Source organism: Sphaeramia orbicularis, chromosome 8, assembly GCF_902148855.1.
Source record: "Sphaeramia orbicularis chromosome 8, fSphaOr1.1, whole genome shotgun sequence".
NCBI lineage: Eukaryota > Metazoa > Chordata > Actinopteri > Kurtiformes > Apogonidae > Sphaeramia > Sphaeramia orbicularis.
Genome location: NC_043964.1, coordinates 14,693,065 through 14,709,810, shown reverse-complemented (window position 1 = coordinate 14,709,810; position 16,746 = coordinate 14,693,065). Strand labels below are relative to the sequence as shown.

At 32.5% G+C, this 16,746-nt stretch overlaps 1 protein-coding gene across 1 annotated transcript in view; it reads left to right on the top strand.

Moving 5' to 3' along the window:
* Positions 1-16,253, top strand: part of baiap3 (BAI1 associated protein 3) — a 132,874-nt gene extending 116,621 nt beyond the window's left edge. The window contains exons 32-34 of the mRNA XM_030140103.1: positions 815-938; positions 14,828-15,033; positions 15,232-16,253. Of these exons, the coding sequence (XP_029995963.1) occupies positions 815-938; positions 14,828-15,033; positions 15,232-15,335 (434 nt within the window). The 3' untranslated portion in view covers positions 15,336-16,253. The remainder of the gene's footprint in view (positions 1-814; positions 939-14,827; positions 15,034-15,231) is intronic.
* The last annotated feature ends 493 nt before the right edge of the window (positions 16,254-16,746 follow it).

Here is a 16,746-nt window from a genome sequence, read left to right as displayed (position 1 = left end):
ATTGTTGGCTGGGGGGGCAGGGAGCTTCCATGGCTGTCAAACGAGGTAAAATTAATTTGTTTTTGATCATATAATAGTTTGCTATAATATGTTGCAAATAAACGTTAATGTTACACAGCATTTAGGTTATATAATGTAAATTTTTATCAGTAAGTTTTAATTTTTAAATTTTTTTTTTATCAATTACTAGAAATTTCAGGTGATCCCATTTGAATTCCAGGCGACCCTACGTGGGGTCCCGACCCTAAGGTTAAAAAACACTGCATTAACTGCACCCAATCCCCTTTTTAAGTTGTGTGGTACATTCTTTTCGAACAGATTTTATCAGTTTGAGAATTCTCAAACTGATAAAATCTTGCACCACAAACATCGGAAACCAGTGTTCAAGGGGTTAAACTGAAATGAGGAGGAAAGAGGGTCTTATTTAGAGGCTCACCTGGTGTGTAGATTCACCAGCAGCACCAAAGTTTGCATTGGAATAACATCGAACCTTTTACAGTGAAACCTTGCCACTTTAGTAAGTTGTTTTTTGTTTGTCTTTTTTTTTTTTTTTTTTTATCAATTACTAGAAATTTCAGGCGACCGCACATGGGGTCCCGACCCCAAGGTTGAAAAACACTGTAGTAGGTTGCATGTGGCCCCTGAGCTAAAATGAGTGTTTGAAACCCCTGCTTTATATCAGCAGATGCTTTTGGTCACTGGCAGCTGTTTATGTCTTTGAAGATTTATTGGTGGTAAAACTCTATAATCATCAGACTGAGCGATAAAAGAGCAAAGAAGTGGCATTTCCATACTCTTATCTTCTGTTTTTCAGGACTCAGTGACCCGTTTGTCATTGTGGAGCTCTGTCCTCATCACCTTTTCCCAATGGCCAAGAGTCAACGCACACAAGTCAAACTGAAGACTCTGCACCCTGTTTTTGACGAGCTCTTTTATTTGTACGTATAAATTTCCTATCTTTTGCCTCATGCCGCCAGTGCGTAGGGCAGTTACAGGCAGGAAACCATTAAATGTTAACGATTAAAGCTGAGGTGTTTGATAGTTTTAGGTGAATTCTCCAGTCGGTGTGCGTGAAGGTGCTGATGAAGCTCTGGAGTTGGTCTCATAGGGCTTTCAATGGCAGCTGCTAAAGTGCTAATTGCTAATGCTAATGTTAGGTACTGGGTGTGTATGTGTGTGTGTGTGTTAGGATAGGTGAAATATAGTCTGAATTTTCCTCCAGGGATAAAAAAGTGAATTAAAATTTAACCCTTTCATGCATAGTGGTCACTACAGTGGACAGTTATTCTACAGCTGTATATTCATGGGTTTTGTTGTTTTAGTTCCATATCAGCCAACACAGTGGACGCTTATGCACCATCCCATAATACACTGACATCCATACCATTACTGTAACTTTGCCGTTCTAGATAAACCTGATCTGCATGAACATGTTTGAGTGTAAATCCATTGCTAGTTGTTATTAGACTGTAATTAACCGTTTTCTTAAACAAAAAGGGTTTTTTGCTTATTATCTCTGTGAAGTGAGTCATAACTAGTTTTAGAGTATGATCAAATGTGAGAAAACATCAGATTAGTTGCATTAAAAATGTCCTTATTTCATAGTTTTCATATCACTTTCTGTTACTGCGTTTTAAATACATGTTTCTTAGCTTCAGAAATTAAACGCATAGTGTCCAGCTGAGTGGACATTTTTATAACGCCATAAAAAAAAGGTTCAATAAAAAAAATTTCTATCACAAGAGGAATAAAATCAAGTTAAAAAAATGGTTTGATGTAAATAAGTTGTCACTTAATGAAGATAAAACAAAATTTATGGTTTTTGGTGGTGCAAGGGGAAATTATGATACAAAACTGAAAATTAATGAAATTGAAATTGAAAGGGTGTATGAAACAAAATTTTTGGGAGTGATTATTGACCATAAACTCTGTTGGAAACCACAAATAGAATATATCAAACGCAAAATGTCCAAGGCTGTTGTGATTCTCTATAAAACTCGGGACTTGTTAAGCAAAAAATGTTTGCATATGTTGTATTGTTCACTTGTAATGCCATATATGTCATACTGTGTGGAAATATGGGGCAATGTGTATAAAACTAATTTAGACCCGATAATTAAACTCCAAAAAAAAAGCTATTAGAGTCATAAACAAAGCTGTTTATCTCCAATCAAGTAATCCACTTTTTGTAGAATCTGGTTTACTAAAATTTTTTGATATTGTATTTTTAAAAACAGTGGAATTTATGTTTCGCGTTAAAAGTAAAAACCTTCCTTTTTGTATTCAGAAAATTTTTAAGTTAAGAGAAGGACATTATAATTTAAGAGGGATGTTTGTGTTTGAAAAATGTAAAGTAAGAACAAACGTTAAATATCACAGTGTTTCAGTTATTGGTGTCAAGCTATGGAACGAACTGAAGGATGAAGTGAAATTGTGTAGCTCACTGTTGAGTTTCAAAAAGAATTTAATTGGTCAAATTATGAAGGGCTATGAAAGTAATATGATTACAAAATGATTTATAACACTGAATGTATTATAATTTGTGTCTAAGTATTTATCTGCTGCAACTTCAGGTGTGGATTTGGACTAAGGATGTGAATAGTAGAAGCAGAAATAAGCCTCCGGCTTCAGCTTCTTCCTTTTTCAGTTACAAAATGTGTTAATTTTATGTTTGTTTGTTTTTTAATATGTATGTGTTTTGTTTGTTGTTGTTTTTTTAATATGTATATGTTTTGTATTTTGTATTTAACTGAAATAAACATTCGTTCGTTCGTTCATTAAAATCACTCAGGAAAAAAAAAAATCTTGACTAAGGTTCTCATAATTCATGCATCAAAGGGTTAAGCTTCCTGGTTCCCAGTTCCACTCACTGTTCATGCAGAGGTGGACCTTGCAGACCCCGTAGACCACATTAGACCTGAGATTGTTGCTGTAACTGTCTTGTAATGTGTGTGCAAATGACCAAAAATAGTCACTAGCCTGATAAAGGGTTAAGGAGAACTTTGAAAATGTTAACATGCAAATAGCAGAAGGCAAGGAAAATAATGAATATTGACTGAATAATTGGTAAATAGAAGAATTAGATTAAGATCAATACCATTACTGATACTAAGGCAATGGCTTTGGTGTTTAACCCTATGACGCCAAATGTATTATATTTGATACATGAGTTTTGAAGCCCTCTAGACAATCAGTGTAATATTTTTTTTTTCTTGAAAAACCTGATGTATTCAATTAGATACATACAATACACAGATGATCCACCAGGGGGGAGGAATTCATTCACCAGAGGCCTTTCCAGTGGCACCACACAATTAAATTAATGAGGAAGGAGGACGAAATTTGCCAATTTTGAAAAGGAATTACCAATTTGTTAGACATGTTTGTGTCATATTATGTTTTTGTTTGTTCAAAAATATTAATATTTGAGCATTGAGACCTGATGTATCAAATATGATACAAAATTGAAACTCATACATGGAAATTGATTTAAAAAAAATGTTTTGGGTGTTCAGAAGGACCAATAAAGGCTCCAGTTTCAAAGAACTGGAATTTTCTGTCAATGATTTAATGGTTCGGGCTTTACAGGGTTAAATTGTACTAGGGATGTAACGACATGAAAATTTCATATCATGGTTATTGTGACCAAAATTATCACGGTTATCATTATTATCGTGGTATTGTTGAAATTGGGCTCAAAATGTTCAAAAAGTACTTATACTTAAAATTAATTTAACCGAGTTGTATTTTGAAAAAACAAACAAATGAACAAAATAATAGGCACAATGTACTTTCTGTTGGCGGAAACATTCAAAAATTAACCTTTAGAGGTCTGAGCCTATTTTGTCCGTTTTTGAGTACTTTTGATTTTGCCTTTATATACTATATAAACAAATGTTTACTATACCCATTTATGGTATCTTTTTTTTTTTCAGCACAACTTCATCTATATCATGTGTCTATTTTTTTTTACTTTAACCTACTATATCAACACAAAAGGCCAGAAAACACACACACACAAAAAAAAAAAAAAAAAAAAAAAATCCGATTTGAAAAATATATATACTTTATTGCATAAATAACACAAAAATGCTTAACGAACCTTTTCAAAGACTTTAAAAGTGAATATTGGTTCCAAATATTAGGTATATAAAATTAAAATTGTAATAAATTAAAACTATACTCAAATATTTGACATAAAAGCAGATCTTTACATAGGCGTTTTCTCCGGAAAAGTGCAGTAATCAAACACAGTTATCATGATAATTACAATTTACACGGTAATACTAACCATCTGCAATTTTACCGCGATTTATCGTCATACCGGTAATTGTTACATCCCTAAATTGTACCTTTTCAACGATGAAAACAGTTCTATGTATCATCTCCTCTGCATTTTCATACACACAAAGCTGTTTTCTAACATTAAAAACATCCAAACCTGTTTACCACAGAGGTTAAGATAATGTGAGTAATACAAATGTATAAAAGGCACATCTGATGCTTTGGAGATTTAATCCTCAGTATTGAAATCTGGCATCAAAGACAAGACATCTTTCCGTTTGTGTGTGTCCTCTAGTGTCTGTGTCGTGATGATCTTTCTCTGTTTTTCTGTCCTCTAACCCCAATCAGTGGAAGTAGACGGTCGCCTAACCGGTGTCTGCTTCTGTCAGAGGTTCTTTGTACCGTAAAAGAACTTTTTCATCCCTGTTGTCGCCCTGGGCTAGCTCTTTGAGGTTTTGTCGGGTCTTATCTCAGTGTAGTATTTTTAAAGGCCTTGACCTGAATGTGTGAAGCGCCTCCAGATACTCATGTATTGAATTTGGCGCTTTATAAAATAAACTGAACTGAAATAGTATCTAAGGAACTCAGCTAGTGCCGTAAAAGTATTAACATTTGGTACTGACGTCATGCAAACAGTGGCTTGAGTAACAGAGGTGTTTTCTGTTAAAGGGTCTATATGTTGTATTTTTACTTAAGAATATTAAAAATAACTGAAAATTAGCAGTGTTTAGAATAAAAAGCTCTGAATTTATGCTAAAGATGGTTGAATATGAACTGAATTTATTTACACTGGCATATTAACCCTTTCATGCATAGTGGTCACTCCAGTGTACAGTTATTCTCCAGCTGTTCTCTTGTATATTCATGGGTTTTGTTATTTTAGTTCCATATCAGCCAACACAGTGGATGCTTTTGCATCATCCTATACCACAGGTGTCAAACATGCGGCCCGGGGGCCAAATCCGGCCCGCCAAAGGGTCCAGTCCGGCCCTTGGGATGAATTTGCAAAATGCAAAAATTACACTAAGATATTAATCTTTTTAGTTCAGGTTCCATATTCAGACCAATTCAATCTCCAGTGGGTCAAACTAGTAAAATACTCTCATAATAACATAGAAATAACGACAGCTCCAAATTTTTCTCCTTGTAAATGTAAATATTTTCATGTATTTACACTAAAACAAAGTATAATTTTGGAAAAAATGCGAATAACCTGAACAAATATGAACAACCTGAAATGTCTTACGAGAAGTAAGTACAATTTTAACAAGATTCTGTCTGTTATTAAATGTTTTGTGTATTTGTAGATCCACTGTGATGTGTAAGTTATAATGTAGGTACATGTGTAAATGATAAACTGAGGCAGAATATTGTTAAAATTACATTTATTTTTTCAGTTTGTTCATGTTATTCACATCTTTTGAAAGGATAGTTTGTAGATGTAAACCTTTTCATAATGTAAATGTACTTTTTTCGCTCTAAAACAAAGAAAAGTTTGGAGTTGACATTATTTATATATTATCATGTTATTATTTTACTGGTCCGGCCCACTTCAGATCAAATTTAGCCGAATGTGGCCCCTGAACTAAAATGAGTTTGACACCCCTGATCCTATACACTGTAATTCATACCATTACTGTAACTTCGCTGTTCTTGATAAACCTGATCTGCAGGAATATGTTTCAGTGTAAATCAACTGTTATTTGTAAGGGAAAAAAAAGTTTGGTTTTTTTGGTTTTTTTTTTTACATATTATCTCCATGAAAAGAGTAATAATTAGCATTAGAATATGTTAAAATATGAGATTAAAATGTGAGATGTCAGATTTTATTTCATTGTTTTAATATCAATTTCTGATATTGGGTTTTAAACACGTTTCTTTTACTTCAAAAATTAAATGCATGGACATTTTTGTAACTCTGTGAAAAAAAAAACAACTTGATCACATTGTTTTTTTCATGCCTATGGAGGAATAAAAACACTCCAGAGAAAAATCTTAACTAAGGTTCTCATAACACTGGGTTACAAAAAAATGTTTTTTGCAAGTTGTCTAGGTTTTTTCAACTGAATTAGGACCATTTTGCACCGCTAAATCCAAAAATGACATCTGTTTTTCTCAATCAGGTCAGGGTTTTTTTGCTAATTTGATTTTGAAAAATTTGATCTTCTCACAAAATTGATTACATTTTTGTGACTTTATCAGTTGATTTTTTTATATAGTTCTCACCCAAAATAGGTTTTAAGAGAAAAAAAATCATTTTCTAACAGGATGTATTTATTATTTATTATGTATTCACTGCAGATGTAGCAGAATACGTCAGGCTTATTTTTGCAAGATCTTCTAGTCGAAGCCATTTCATTCACCTGTAATATTAAAAAAAAACATTAATCATAAATTGGCAAAAGTAAAATCTTCAGAACTCGTTTATTGCAAGAAATATGAAAGAATTTTGTATCATATGATGTGAAAATGCCCATAAATGTAAGCAAAAATGTTAAAAAGCCAATATGTAGCATAGTTCAGAAAGCTGACCTGATTGAGCAAAATTAATGTGATTTTTGGATTCAGCACACCAAAATTATCCTAAATCAGCTCAAAAAACTTAAACAATAAATTTGTTGTTGACCAGCGTAATTAATGCATGAAAGGGTTAAGAAGTGTGTGCGACCACTAGAGGGAGTAGTGAGTCACTCTGCCAGACCAGATGGGATGAGAACCATTGAGAAACAACTTTAAGAGTCAAATAAAGTGATAAAAGCTGTTAGCACTGTTGTTTTTTTCCACTGGACACAGCTCTAAATGAAAAGAATGGAGTTTGATGCTGAAATCTAAACGTTTCATCTACATAAGTGATTTTGATTATGAGGCTTATGAAGGTGTAAAGTTATTATGGGATGTTCTTATCTTTGCTAAGTTGCCGTTTGTTGATCCGCGGTTCAGACTAAACTAACAGTTCTGACCTTGTTTGGGTGAATCCAAACAGATTTTTAGTGCAGCTACTGACAACACAAACCAAAGAAAATGAAGGTGATGTTTGGTTTTATTGTAGCTGTTTTCTGTCTAAAAACACAGCTAAGCTAACAGAGCTATAATGTAAACAATCAGCTCGTGATGATTTGGCCTTTAAGACGCAGTGTTACTTTGATCAAAAGACAGAATAACCTATGAATCTATGTGTTTTACTTTAGTTTATGTCAGACACAAATGTAATACAAAACAGGGGAAAAAAAACAAACAAAAAACAGAAATTGGGACAACTGTTGTTAGTTAATTAGTTTAGTTTTATTTTGAGCGCATAGAATCGTGAGATAACAAATAACCATACAACATGGTCAAAGAAAATTTTTCAGCGCTCAAAAAGGAGTGGGAAGAAGTATAACTTATAGACTCCCACCCCCTTTTAAAAACTAATAATTAACCCTTTCACGCATGAATTATGAGAACCTTAATCAAGATTTTTTTCCTCAGTGTTTTTATTCCTCTGTAGGCATGAAAAAAACATGCCTAAAGAAAATTTTCTTATGAACCTTTTTTTCATGGAGTTGCAAAAATGTCCGCTTAGCTGGACACCATGCATTTAATTTTTGAAACAAAGAAACATGTATTTACTGATGTACTGTGTGAGAACTATGAAAGAGAAACATTTTTAATGCTTATTATAGGTATTCATTTGTCAGACAGGGGTAGTTGTTTGTTTACTCGCTTTACTAGTTTGTCTGATAAATGAATTATCTACAAAAATTATATGTGGAAGACAGTATGAACCTTCAGCAGACATTTTTAATACTGCTAATCTGAAGTTTTCTCACATTTTAACATGCTAATACCAGTCAGTACTCACTTCATGGAGATTATATGCAAAAAAAAGGTGGTTTTTGACTAATTTGTAGGTGGTTTTGGGGTCATTTTGGGGTGATTTTTAGGTGGTTTTTGGGTAATTTTTGAGTAATTTTTAGGTGGGTTTTTGGGTAATATTTAGGTGGTTTTTGGTAATTTTTGGGTGTTTTTTGACTAATTTTTAGGTGGTTTTGGGGTCATTTTGGGGTGATTTTTAGATGGGTTTTTGGGTAATTTTTAGGTGGGTTTTTGGGTCATTTTTAGGTGGTTTTTGGTCATTTTTGGGTGATTTTTGACTAATTTTTAGGTGGTTTTGGGGTCATTTTTGGGTGATTTTTTTGGTGGCTTTTAGGTGGTTTTTGGGTAATTTTTGGGTGATTTTTAGGTGGTTTTTTTGGGTGATTTTTTTGATGGCTTTTAGGTGATTTTTGGGTAATTTTTGGGTGATTTTTAGGTGGTTTTTGGGTGTTTTTAGGTGGTTTTTGGGTGGTTTTTAGGTGGTTTTTGGGTGATTTTTGGGTGATTTTTAGGTGGGGTTTTTTGCATGATTTTTAGGTGGTGTTTATGTGGTTTTTAGGTGTTTTTTGAGTAATTTTTAGGTGGTTTTGGGGTCATTTTTGGGTGAATTTTCGGTGATTTTTGAGTCATTTTTAGTTGGTTTTAGGGTAATTTTTTGGGTGAATTTGGTGATTTTTGAGTAGTAACTTATCATTTCTACATGAAAAAAAAATACAACTTTAAAAAAACAAACAAACTGTTAATTACAGACTTATAACAATAACAAGCACTTGATTTACACTTAAACATGTTACTCTAGATCAGGTTTATCAAGAACAGCATAGTTACAGTAATGGTCTGAATATCAGTGTATTATGGGATGTTGCATAAGCGTCCACTGTGTTGGCTGATATGAAGCTAAAACAACAAAACCCATGAATATACAAGAGAACAGATGTAAAATAACTGTCCACTGTAGTGACCACTATGCATGAAAGGGTTAAACTAATTCCGCTTCCTTTGCTTTGTAAACACACTTTTTTTCTCCTATATATTTTTACAATAACACAAAACATCCATACAAACCATTCACATACACTTTTTTAGTCACCTCACACACAATCACATTTGCATAATCAACCTTTTTTAATATAAACTGTAATATTTATATGCACTTTAGATATTTACTACAAATACAATAATTACTAAATGTGATAATATCTCCTAATCATGTATTTATTAATTAATTACAGATAGGCAGTACACAATAATATCTTATATTATGCATTCTTCTACATTACAACTACATGTTCACTTATTCAGATAATGTTCTATATTTTGTTATTACACTGCATTTATACATCCTTTTAAATGTGCCCTTGGTGTTGAGGGTTTGAAATGTCAGTACTACATAGAACCACACTGAGATAATGTCATCAGTAAAAATATACAAATTATTTATCAAACAGCAATACATTTTTCGCTTTTTATATCTAAAATTAGTTGTTGTTTGTTACTTTTTCTCTATACTTTTCTTTCCTTTAACACCAATCAGTCGAGGTAGACGTCTTCTACCCGGTGTCTGGTTCCATCAGAGGATTCTTCTTCCGTAAAGGAAATGTTTCATCCCTGTTGTCGCCCTGGGCTCGCTCTTGGAAGTTTTCGTATTCTATTCTCAGTATAGTATTTTTTGCAAAGGCCTTGACCTGAATTTGTGAAGTCCCATGAGATAATCATGTGTTAGGTTTGCCGCTTTATAAATGATAGTGAATTGAAACGGTGTCGTAGCATTTTTGTAAGTTCTATAAAAGTGTCAAAGTCTGGAACGCAGCTTGACTTGTTGAATGGTGTTGGTGCAAATTTACACTCAAGTGCAATTAACCCTTTCATGCACAGTGGTCACAACAGTGGACAGTTATTCTACAGCTGTTCTCTTATATATTCATGGATTTTGTTGTTTTAGTTTCATATCAGCCAACACAGTGGACGATTATGCACCATCCAAAACACTGACATTGAAAACATAAGTGTAACTTTGCTGTTCTAGATAAACCTGATCTAACATGTTCAAGTGTAAATCAATTCCTTGTTATTGTTATTAGACAGTAATTAACAACATTTGTTTTTGTTTTTTTTTTTGGCATATTATGTCCATGAAGTGAGTAATGACTAGTATTAGAGTACACTACAAACAAAAAGTTGAGGATATTTCTTTTTTGTCTTTTTTTTTTTTGTCATTTTTGCCATTTGTAAATGAAACTATGTCTTGTCATTAAAAAAAAGTGTTTCAAATCAATTCAGTTCACACACAAAAAAGTAAAAAGTGTTGTGCAAGAATCCCAACTGAAAAAAAAATAGCCCAAAAATTAAAAATATCCCTAACTTTTTGTTTGTAGTGTTTGTTAAAATGTGAGAAAACAAATTAGCAGCATTTAATGTTTTTATTTCAGTTTTCATACAGTATATACATGTTTCTTTGCTTCAAAAATTAAACACATGATGTTCATCTTGGTGGACATTTTTGCAACTCCATGAAAAATAGCTTTATAAAAAAAATAAAATATAATAATAATAATAATAATAATAATAATAATAATAATAATAATAATAATAATATTAATAATCACGTTGTTTTTTTTAAGATAGAGATAGAGGAATAAAGAAAAAAAAATCTTGATTAATGTTCTCATAATTCATGCATGAAAGGGTTAAACAGCAGAAAAAGAGGGTGCAATTATTGAGGTCCAAAGCTACCGTGAAAAATAAAATAAATAAATAAATAAATGCATGATTCACAGAAATGATAACTGACATAGTGAAGAAAAAAATCTGAAAATGGAAATAAATTGAGGAGAAAAGAATGTCTCAATTATGCCTTAAATGGACAAGTTCACCCAAAAAAGAAAATGATTATGCACAAAATAAAATATGCATTCGTTTATTTTTATATTTTATGCTTTCCTTATTTATATTTGGCTATTTGCATTTATTCCACCTTTTATTATTTTTCCTATTTCCTCATTTATTTATTTCCCTTCTTGTTTTTTTTCTGCTTTTACTTTATCAGTTTGTTTAATTGTATCCTTTTGTGCATACTTATTTATTTTGTGAATAAACCTTCCTTTATAATGGGAGATGGGGACCTTTATTTCTACATTTCTGTCTGTACTATTTTTATTGCTGTTTTAGCGAGTCATTCATTCATTCATTCATTCATTCATGCATTTATTATGGCAGCTTTAGCCCTGAATATACAATGACATGACTAAAAGGGTGTCAATCAAACCACAAAGACTGGTCCGTATAATGAAGATAATAATAATAATAATAATAATAATAATAATAATAATAATAAAAATAATACATCATACTTATATAGTGCTTTTTTGGACACTCAAAGAAGATGAACATCATGGGTCATTGAACGTTCTGATGGAAATATCATGTTTTTTTTGTAGTTTCATCCAGTTGCTTTTAGCTCATAGTTATTGCGAAGGCGCTGTGTCCGACATTGTCTTCATCTTCGTCTTCACTGTTGTCATCTTCGTTAGCAATTTCTTCAAACATCTTCTCTGACAAAACTACTGGTCGGACTCATTTCAAATTTTATCTGTAGCTTTGTTGAGACAATATCTACAAAATATTGGTGACAGTTTTGAGAAGTTTAGATTTTTACATTTTTGAGAATTTTTTTTAAATATCCTAAATTTGCTTTTACTTATAATGGACCATATTTGGATGGCTTATAAAAAGGAAATGGTAACAGATATCAGTGTAGTTACTATAGAGCACTGATAGAAAGTCATATATGGACTTTCATTTGGATCCATGACCTTTGACCTTGAATGACCTTGAAGGGTCAAACTCAAGGTCACCAATGTTTAGATTTCAACAATCTTCCCCAAAACTACTAGTTAGATTCATTTAAATAATATATATGTAGCTTCTTAGGGACAATGTCTACAGTGTTTGTTCACAGTTTTGCAAAATTTGGATTTTTTTTTTAAACTTTTTACATATTTTGGAAATATAAAAAATTGGCCTATACATAAAATTGTCAATATTTTGATGACTTCTAAAAAGGAAATGGTTACATATATCAATATATTAATATAGTTCCCATTAAGCACTGATAGGAAGTCATATATGCATTTTCATTTGGGTCCATGACCTTTGACCTTGAGTGACCTTGAAGGGCTAACCTCAAGGTCACCAATGTTTAGATTTCAACAATCTTCTTCTCTGAAACTACTGGTTAGTTTCATTTTTTTTTAATTATGTAGCTTCCTAGGGACAATGTCTACAAAATTTGCTCACAGTTTTGAGAAATTTTGATTTTTAAAATTTTTTTATGTATTTGCCTTTATGTATAATGGGTCATATTTTGATGGCTTATAAAATGTAAATGGTTACAGATATCAATATAGTTATTATTGAGCAGTGATAGGAAATCATATATGCACTTTCATTTTCATTAGTTGAGTTATCCTCCAAAGTACCTTGTAGAAGCCAATAATGTAATAACAGCCGATAACGTAATAACAGCTGATAACGTAATAAATTTGCCATTTTTAAAATGTAATAGTCTAATAACATAATATCTGGCCAATAACGTCATAAAAGTCCTGAACTGATAATGTAATAACTTTCGGCCCATAACGTTATAACTTATTGACTGGTTATTAAGTTATTGGCCTGGTAAAAAAAAAAAAAAAAAAAAATTTGCAAATGTAATAACTGAGCCAATAACGTAATAAGTTATAACATTACTGGCCAAAAGTTATTACATTATCGGTTCAGGACTTTTATTACATTATTGGCCAGATATTGCGTTATTGGCCTATTACATTTTAAAAATGGCAAATTTATTATGTTATCAGCCATTATTACGTTATCGGTTGTTATTACATTATTGGCTTCTACATACCTCCCACTTCTATTGGGAAATTGATCTCCTGCACTGTAAAAAATGACTGTAGAATTAACATCAAAGAGTTGTAAAATTGCAACATAAAAAAACTGTAAGTGACAATACAATGCAAAGTTGTTTATTTGAAAAGATTTTTGTGTTAACGATTGGATCAAATATAGCTGTAGTTTTTACAGGAAGAGTATGTGAACAAAACCAGATTTGTATGTAGAAATTATGTATTTCTATTGTTTTTAGAAAATAAAACTGTAAATTGAAAAACAATGCGGTGCCGTTTAAATTGCAAGACCATGATGTTGAAATAACGGCATATTTGCTTTTATATTTATATATATATATATATATATATGAAGTTATAAAAAAGTGAACATTGAAGAATGAAACATTTTAAATCTGTAAATTAATGGGTTGGTGGAGTTGGTAGAGCGGCTCGTCCAATAACCAAAGGGTTGGTGGTTCGAATCCTGGCTCTGACTGTCCGTATGTCCAAGTGTCCATGGAAGACACTGAACCTTAAACTAGTCCCAGTTGGACCTGGTGGTTTTGGAAAGTGCTTTGGACACCATGAAGGTGGAGAAAATGTGCTAAATAAGTGCAGTCCATTTACCAGTTAAATCCGGTGTTAAATCTACATGTTTAAAATGTTAAATCGACACATTTAAAATGTTAAACAGACACTTTTAAAATGTTAAAAAGACACATTTAAAATGTTAAATCTACATGTTTAAAATGTTAAATCGACACATTTAAAATGTTAGACACTTTTAAAATGTTAAAAAGACACATTTAAAATGTTAAATCTACATGTTTAAAATGTTAAATCTACATCTTTAAAATGTTAAATCGACATGTTTAAAATGTTAAATCTACATCTTTAAAATGTTAAATCGACATGTTTAAAATGTTAAATCTACACATTTAAAATGTTAAATCGACAGTTTTAAAATGTTAAAAAGACACATTTAAAATGTTAAATCTACATGTTTAAAATGTTAAATCTACATGTTTAAAATGTTAAATCGACACATTTAAAATGTTAGACACTTTTAAAATGTTAAAAAGACACATTTAAAATGTTAAATCGACATGTTTAAAATGTTAAATCTACATGTTTAAAATGTTAAATCTACATCTTTAAAATGTTAAATCGACATGTTTAAAATGTTAAATCTACATGTTTAAAATGTTAAATCTACATCTTTAAAATGTTAAATCGACATGTTTAAAATGTTAAATCTACATCTTTAAAATGTTAAATCGACATGTTTAAAATGTTAAATCTACACATTTAAAATGTTAAATCGACAGTTTTAAAATGTTAAAAAGACACATTTAAAATGTTAAATCTACATGTTTAAAATGTTAAATCGACACATTTAAAATGTTAAATCGACACTTTTAAAATGTTAAATCTACATGTTTAAAATGTTAAATCTACACGTTTAAAATGTTAAATCTACATGTTTAAAATGTTAAATCTGCATGTTACTCCGTAAATATGTTTACAGTTGGATGTGTTTTTTACAGTATTGTTCTGGAAACAACAGCTGCCAGTTTTTTTCCGTAAAAACAGCAGGATTTGTTTTTTTTTTTACAGTGTGCATTAATACCACTGGACTCTCCCATAGCGGCAGAACCTGACAACCTCACAAATTCAACTTGTTACTGATTCTTGACAGAACCCTCAGCTCCATTGGTCCTATTGTTATACAGATGTTAAAGCTCCATGAACTTCAGTCTACTCGTGCATCTGATGACTTTTGTCCCTGTGTTTTCCAGTCACGTCAGTCCTGAACAGTACAGACACAGATACGCCTGTTTGACCTTCACTGTGATGGACTACGACTGGCTTTCCACCAACGACTTCGCCGGCGAGGCGGTGGCTCCTCTCAGCGACTTCTGCTGGCCGGGGAGACCGAACGCCTCAGCGGCTGGCAAGAGCGTCCAGCCGTCCATTCTCCATCTGTCTCGCAGTAAACCCAGCGGTACAAATACCTCCAGGCTGTATCATTCTCTTTTTTTTTTTATCCTTTACACAAACATAATATAGCTTCTCGGGGTTCCAGAGGGTGCAGGTCTGGGTTTTGCAATTACTTCTCTAATACAACATGAAAAGCCATTCAATCCACAGATATTTGTGTCAGCTGTAGTGACTCCTCTCATCTGTTTGCTCTCCCCTCCAGAGAAGCCCATCATGAGGATGCTGGACGCTCGCATCGGAGACAGGGAGGCTCAGGAGTTTGTCCGCAGGCTGAAGGAGATTGAAAAGTCAATGGAGGAGGAGTAACAGCTGTCAGCGCTGCCCGTGTTGGTGTTTTCTGACCACGTCTTGCAACATGTGCTTTTGTACTGGTACCATGTTTACAATATTTGACTTTCTTTTTCCAATGTTCTTGTTTGTTCAGTAATTATACCAAAATATATGAAGAAGAAAAAAAAATGGAAACAGTGAGTCGTATCGCTGTTTCCTAACTGGGAGATTCACATCCTGTCACTGTGCAACCCTACGCTGTCTCAGTTAAACTCTATTTTAGAACTTTATGGATAGACGATCCTAAATGTTACTAGTCTATATTTTTTGTAATGAAGTTATTGTTATCTTTGTTGTATGATCTTTGATATGATAGATTTAACATTTCAGAACTATTTTGTGGAAGTAGCTTACATATCCAATAGTATTCAGTCTAAAGTCTAAATCTATACCTCAGATATGCTCATTAGTCACAGGGGAGTTGAACAGGTATTCACATTCTTCATGGACGTTGTACTGTAGAGGTAAATTGCATGAAAGCTGTTTTAGAATGTAAAAGCTTGAAACGACAAATATTTATCTGGAGAAAAAAAAAAAATCCCTGTTTTGGGAGGGAAACGGTGGAGACGGACACTTAGCTCGGGGGATTTGCACCTGGAGAGGCTTGGTGTTTTAAGGCCGGTCAGACAGATCGGTAGCGCAGAGGCCGAACGTTCCCCCGAGGCCAACGCCGCCGCTCGGGTTCATTCCACTTTTCAGATTGCTCTTCACAAAGCGCATGATGGGTCATTGAAAGCGACAAATTCTTTTAACACGTTTTTTTTTTTTTTTTACTGTTTGACACAATCAATTCAACAGAGGGCTTTTTATCCTCGTAGAGAATTATGTGGTCATTTCTATAGTCAATAAATCCGCCAGTGATAGAAAAAGGAAGCATCTTACACAAATAATAAGTGATGAGTCATATATAATAAGTGTTAAAGGAGTGATAGTTTGTAAAGTAATGGAAAGTAAGTTTGTTCATCTTTTCATGTTAGCTGATTTTTTTCATTATAGATAGTTTAGAGCAGGGGTGTCAAACTCATTTTAGTTCAGGGGCCACATTCAGCCTAATATGAAATAAAGTGGGCTGGACCAGTAAAATAATGTAAATAATAGGATGAGAACTTAGAAATAATATCAACTCCAAAGTTTTCTCTATGTTTTTGAGTGAAAAAAGTAAAATTCCGTAATTAAAATGTTTCCATCTACGAACCGTACTTGAACGTAACATGAACAAATATGAACAACCTGAAAATTCTAAAGAAAAATAAGTGTAATTTTAACAATATTACACCTCAGTTCTATCATTTATACACGTGCATCCCGATTTACAAATACATAAAACATTAAATAATAGGCAGAATTTTGTTAAAATACTACATACTTCTCTTAAGACATTTCAGGT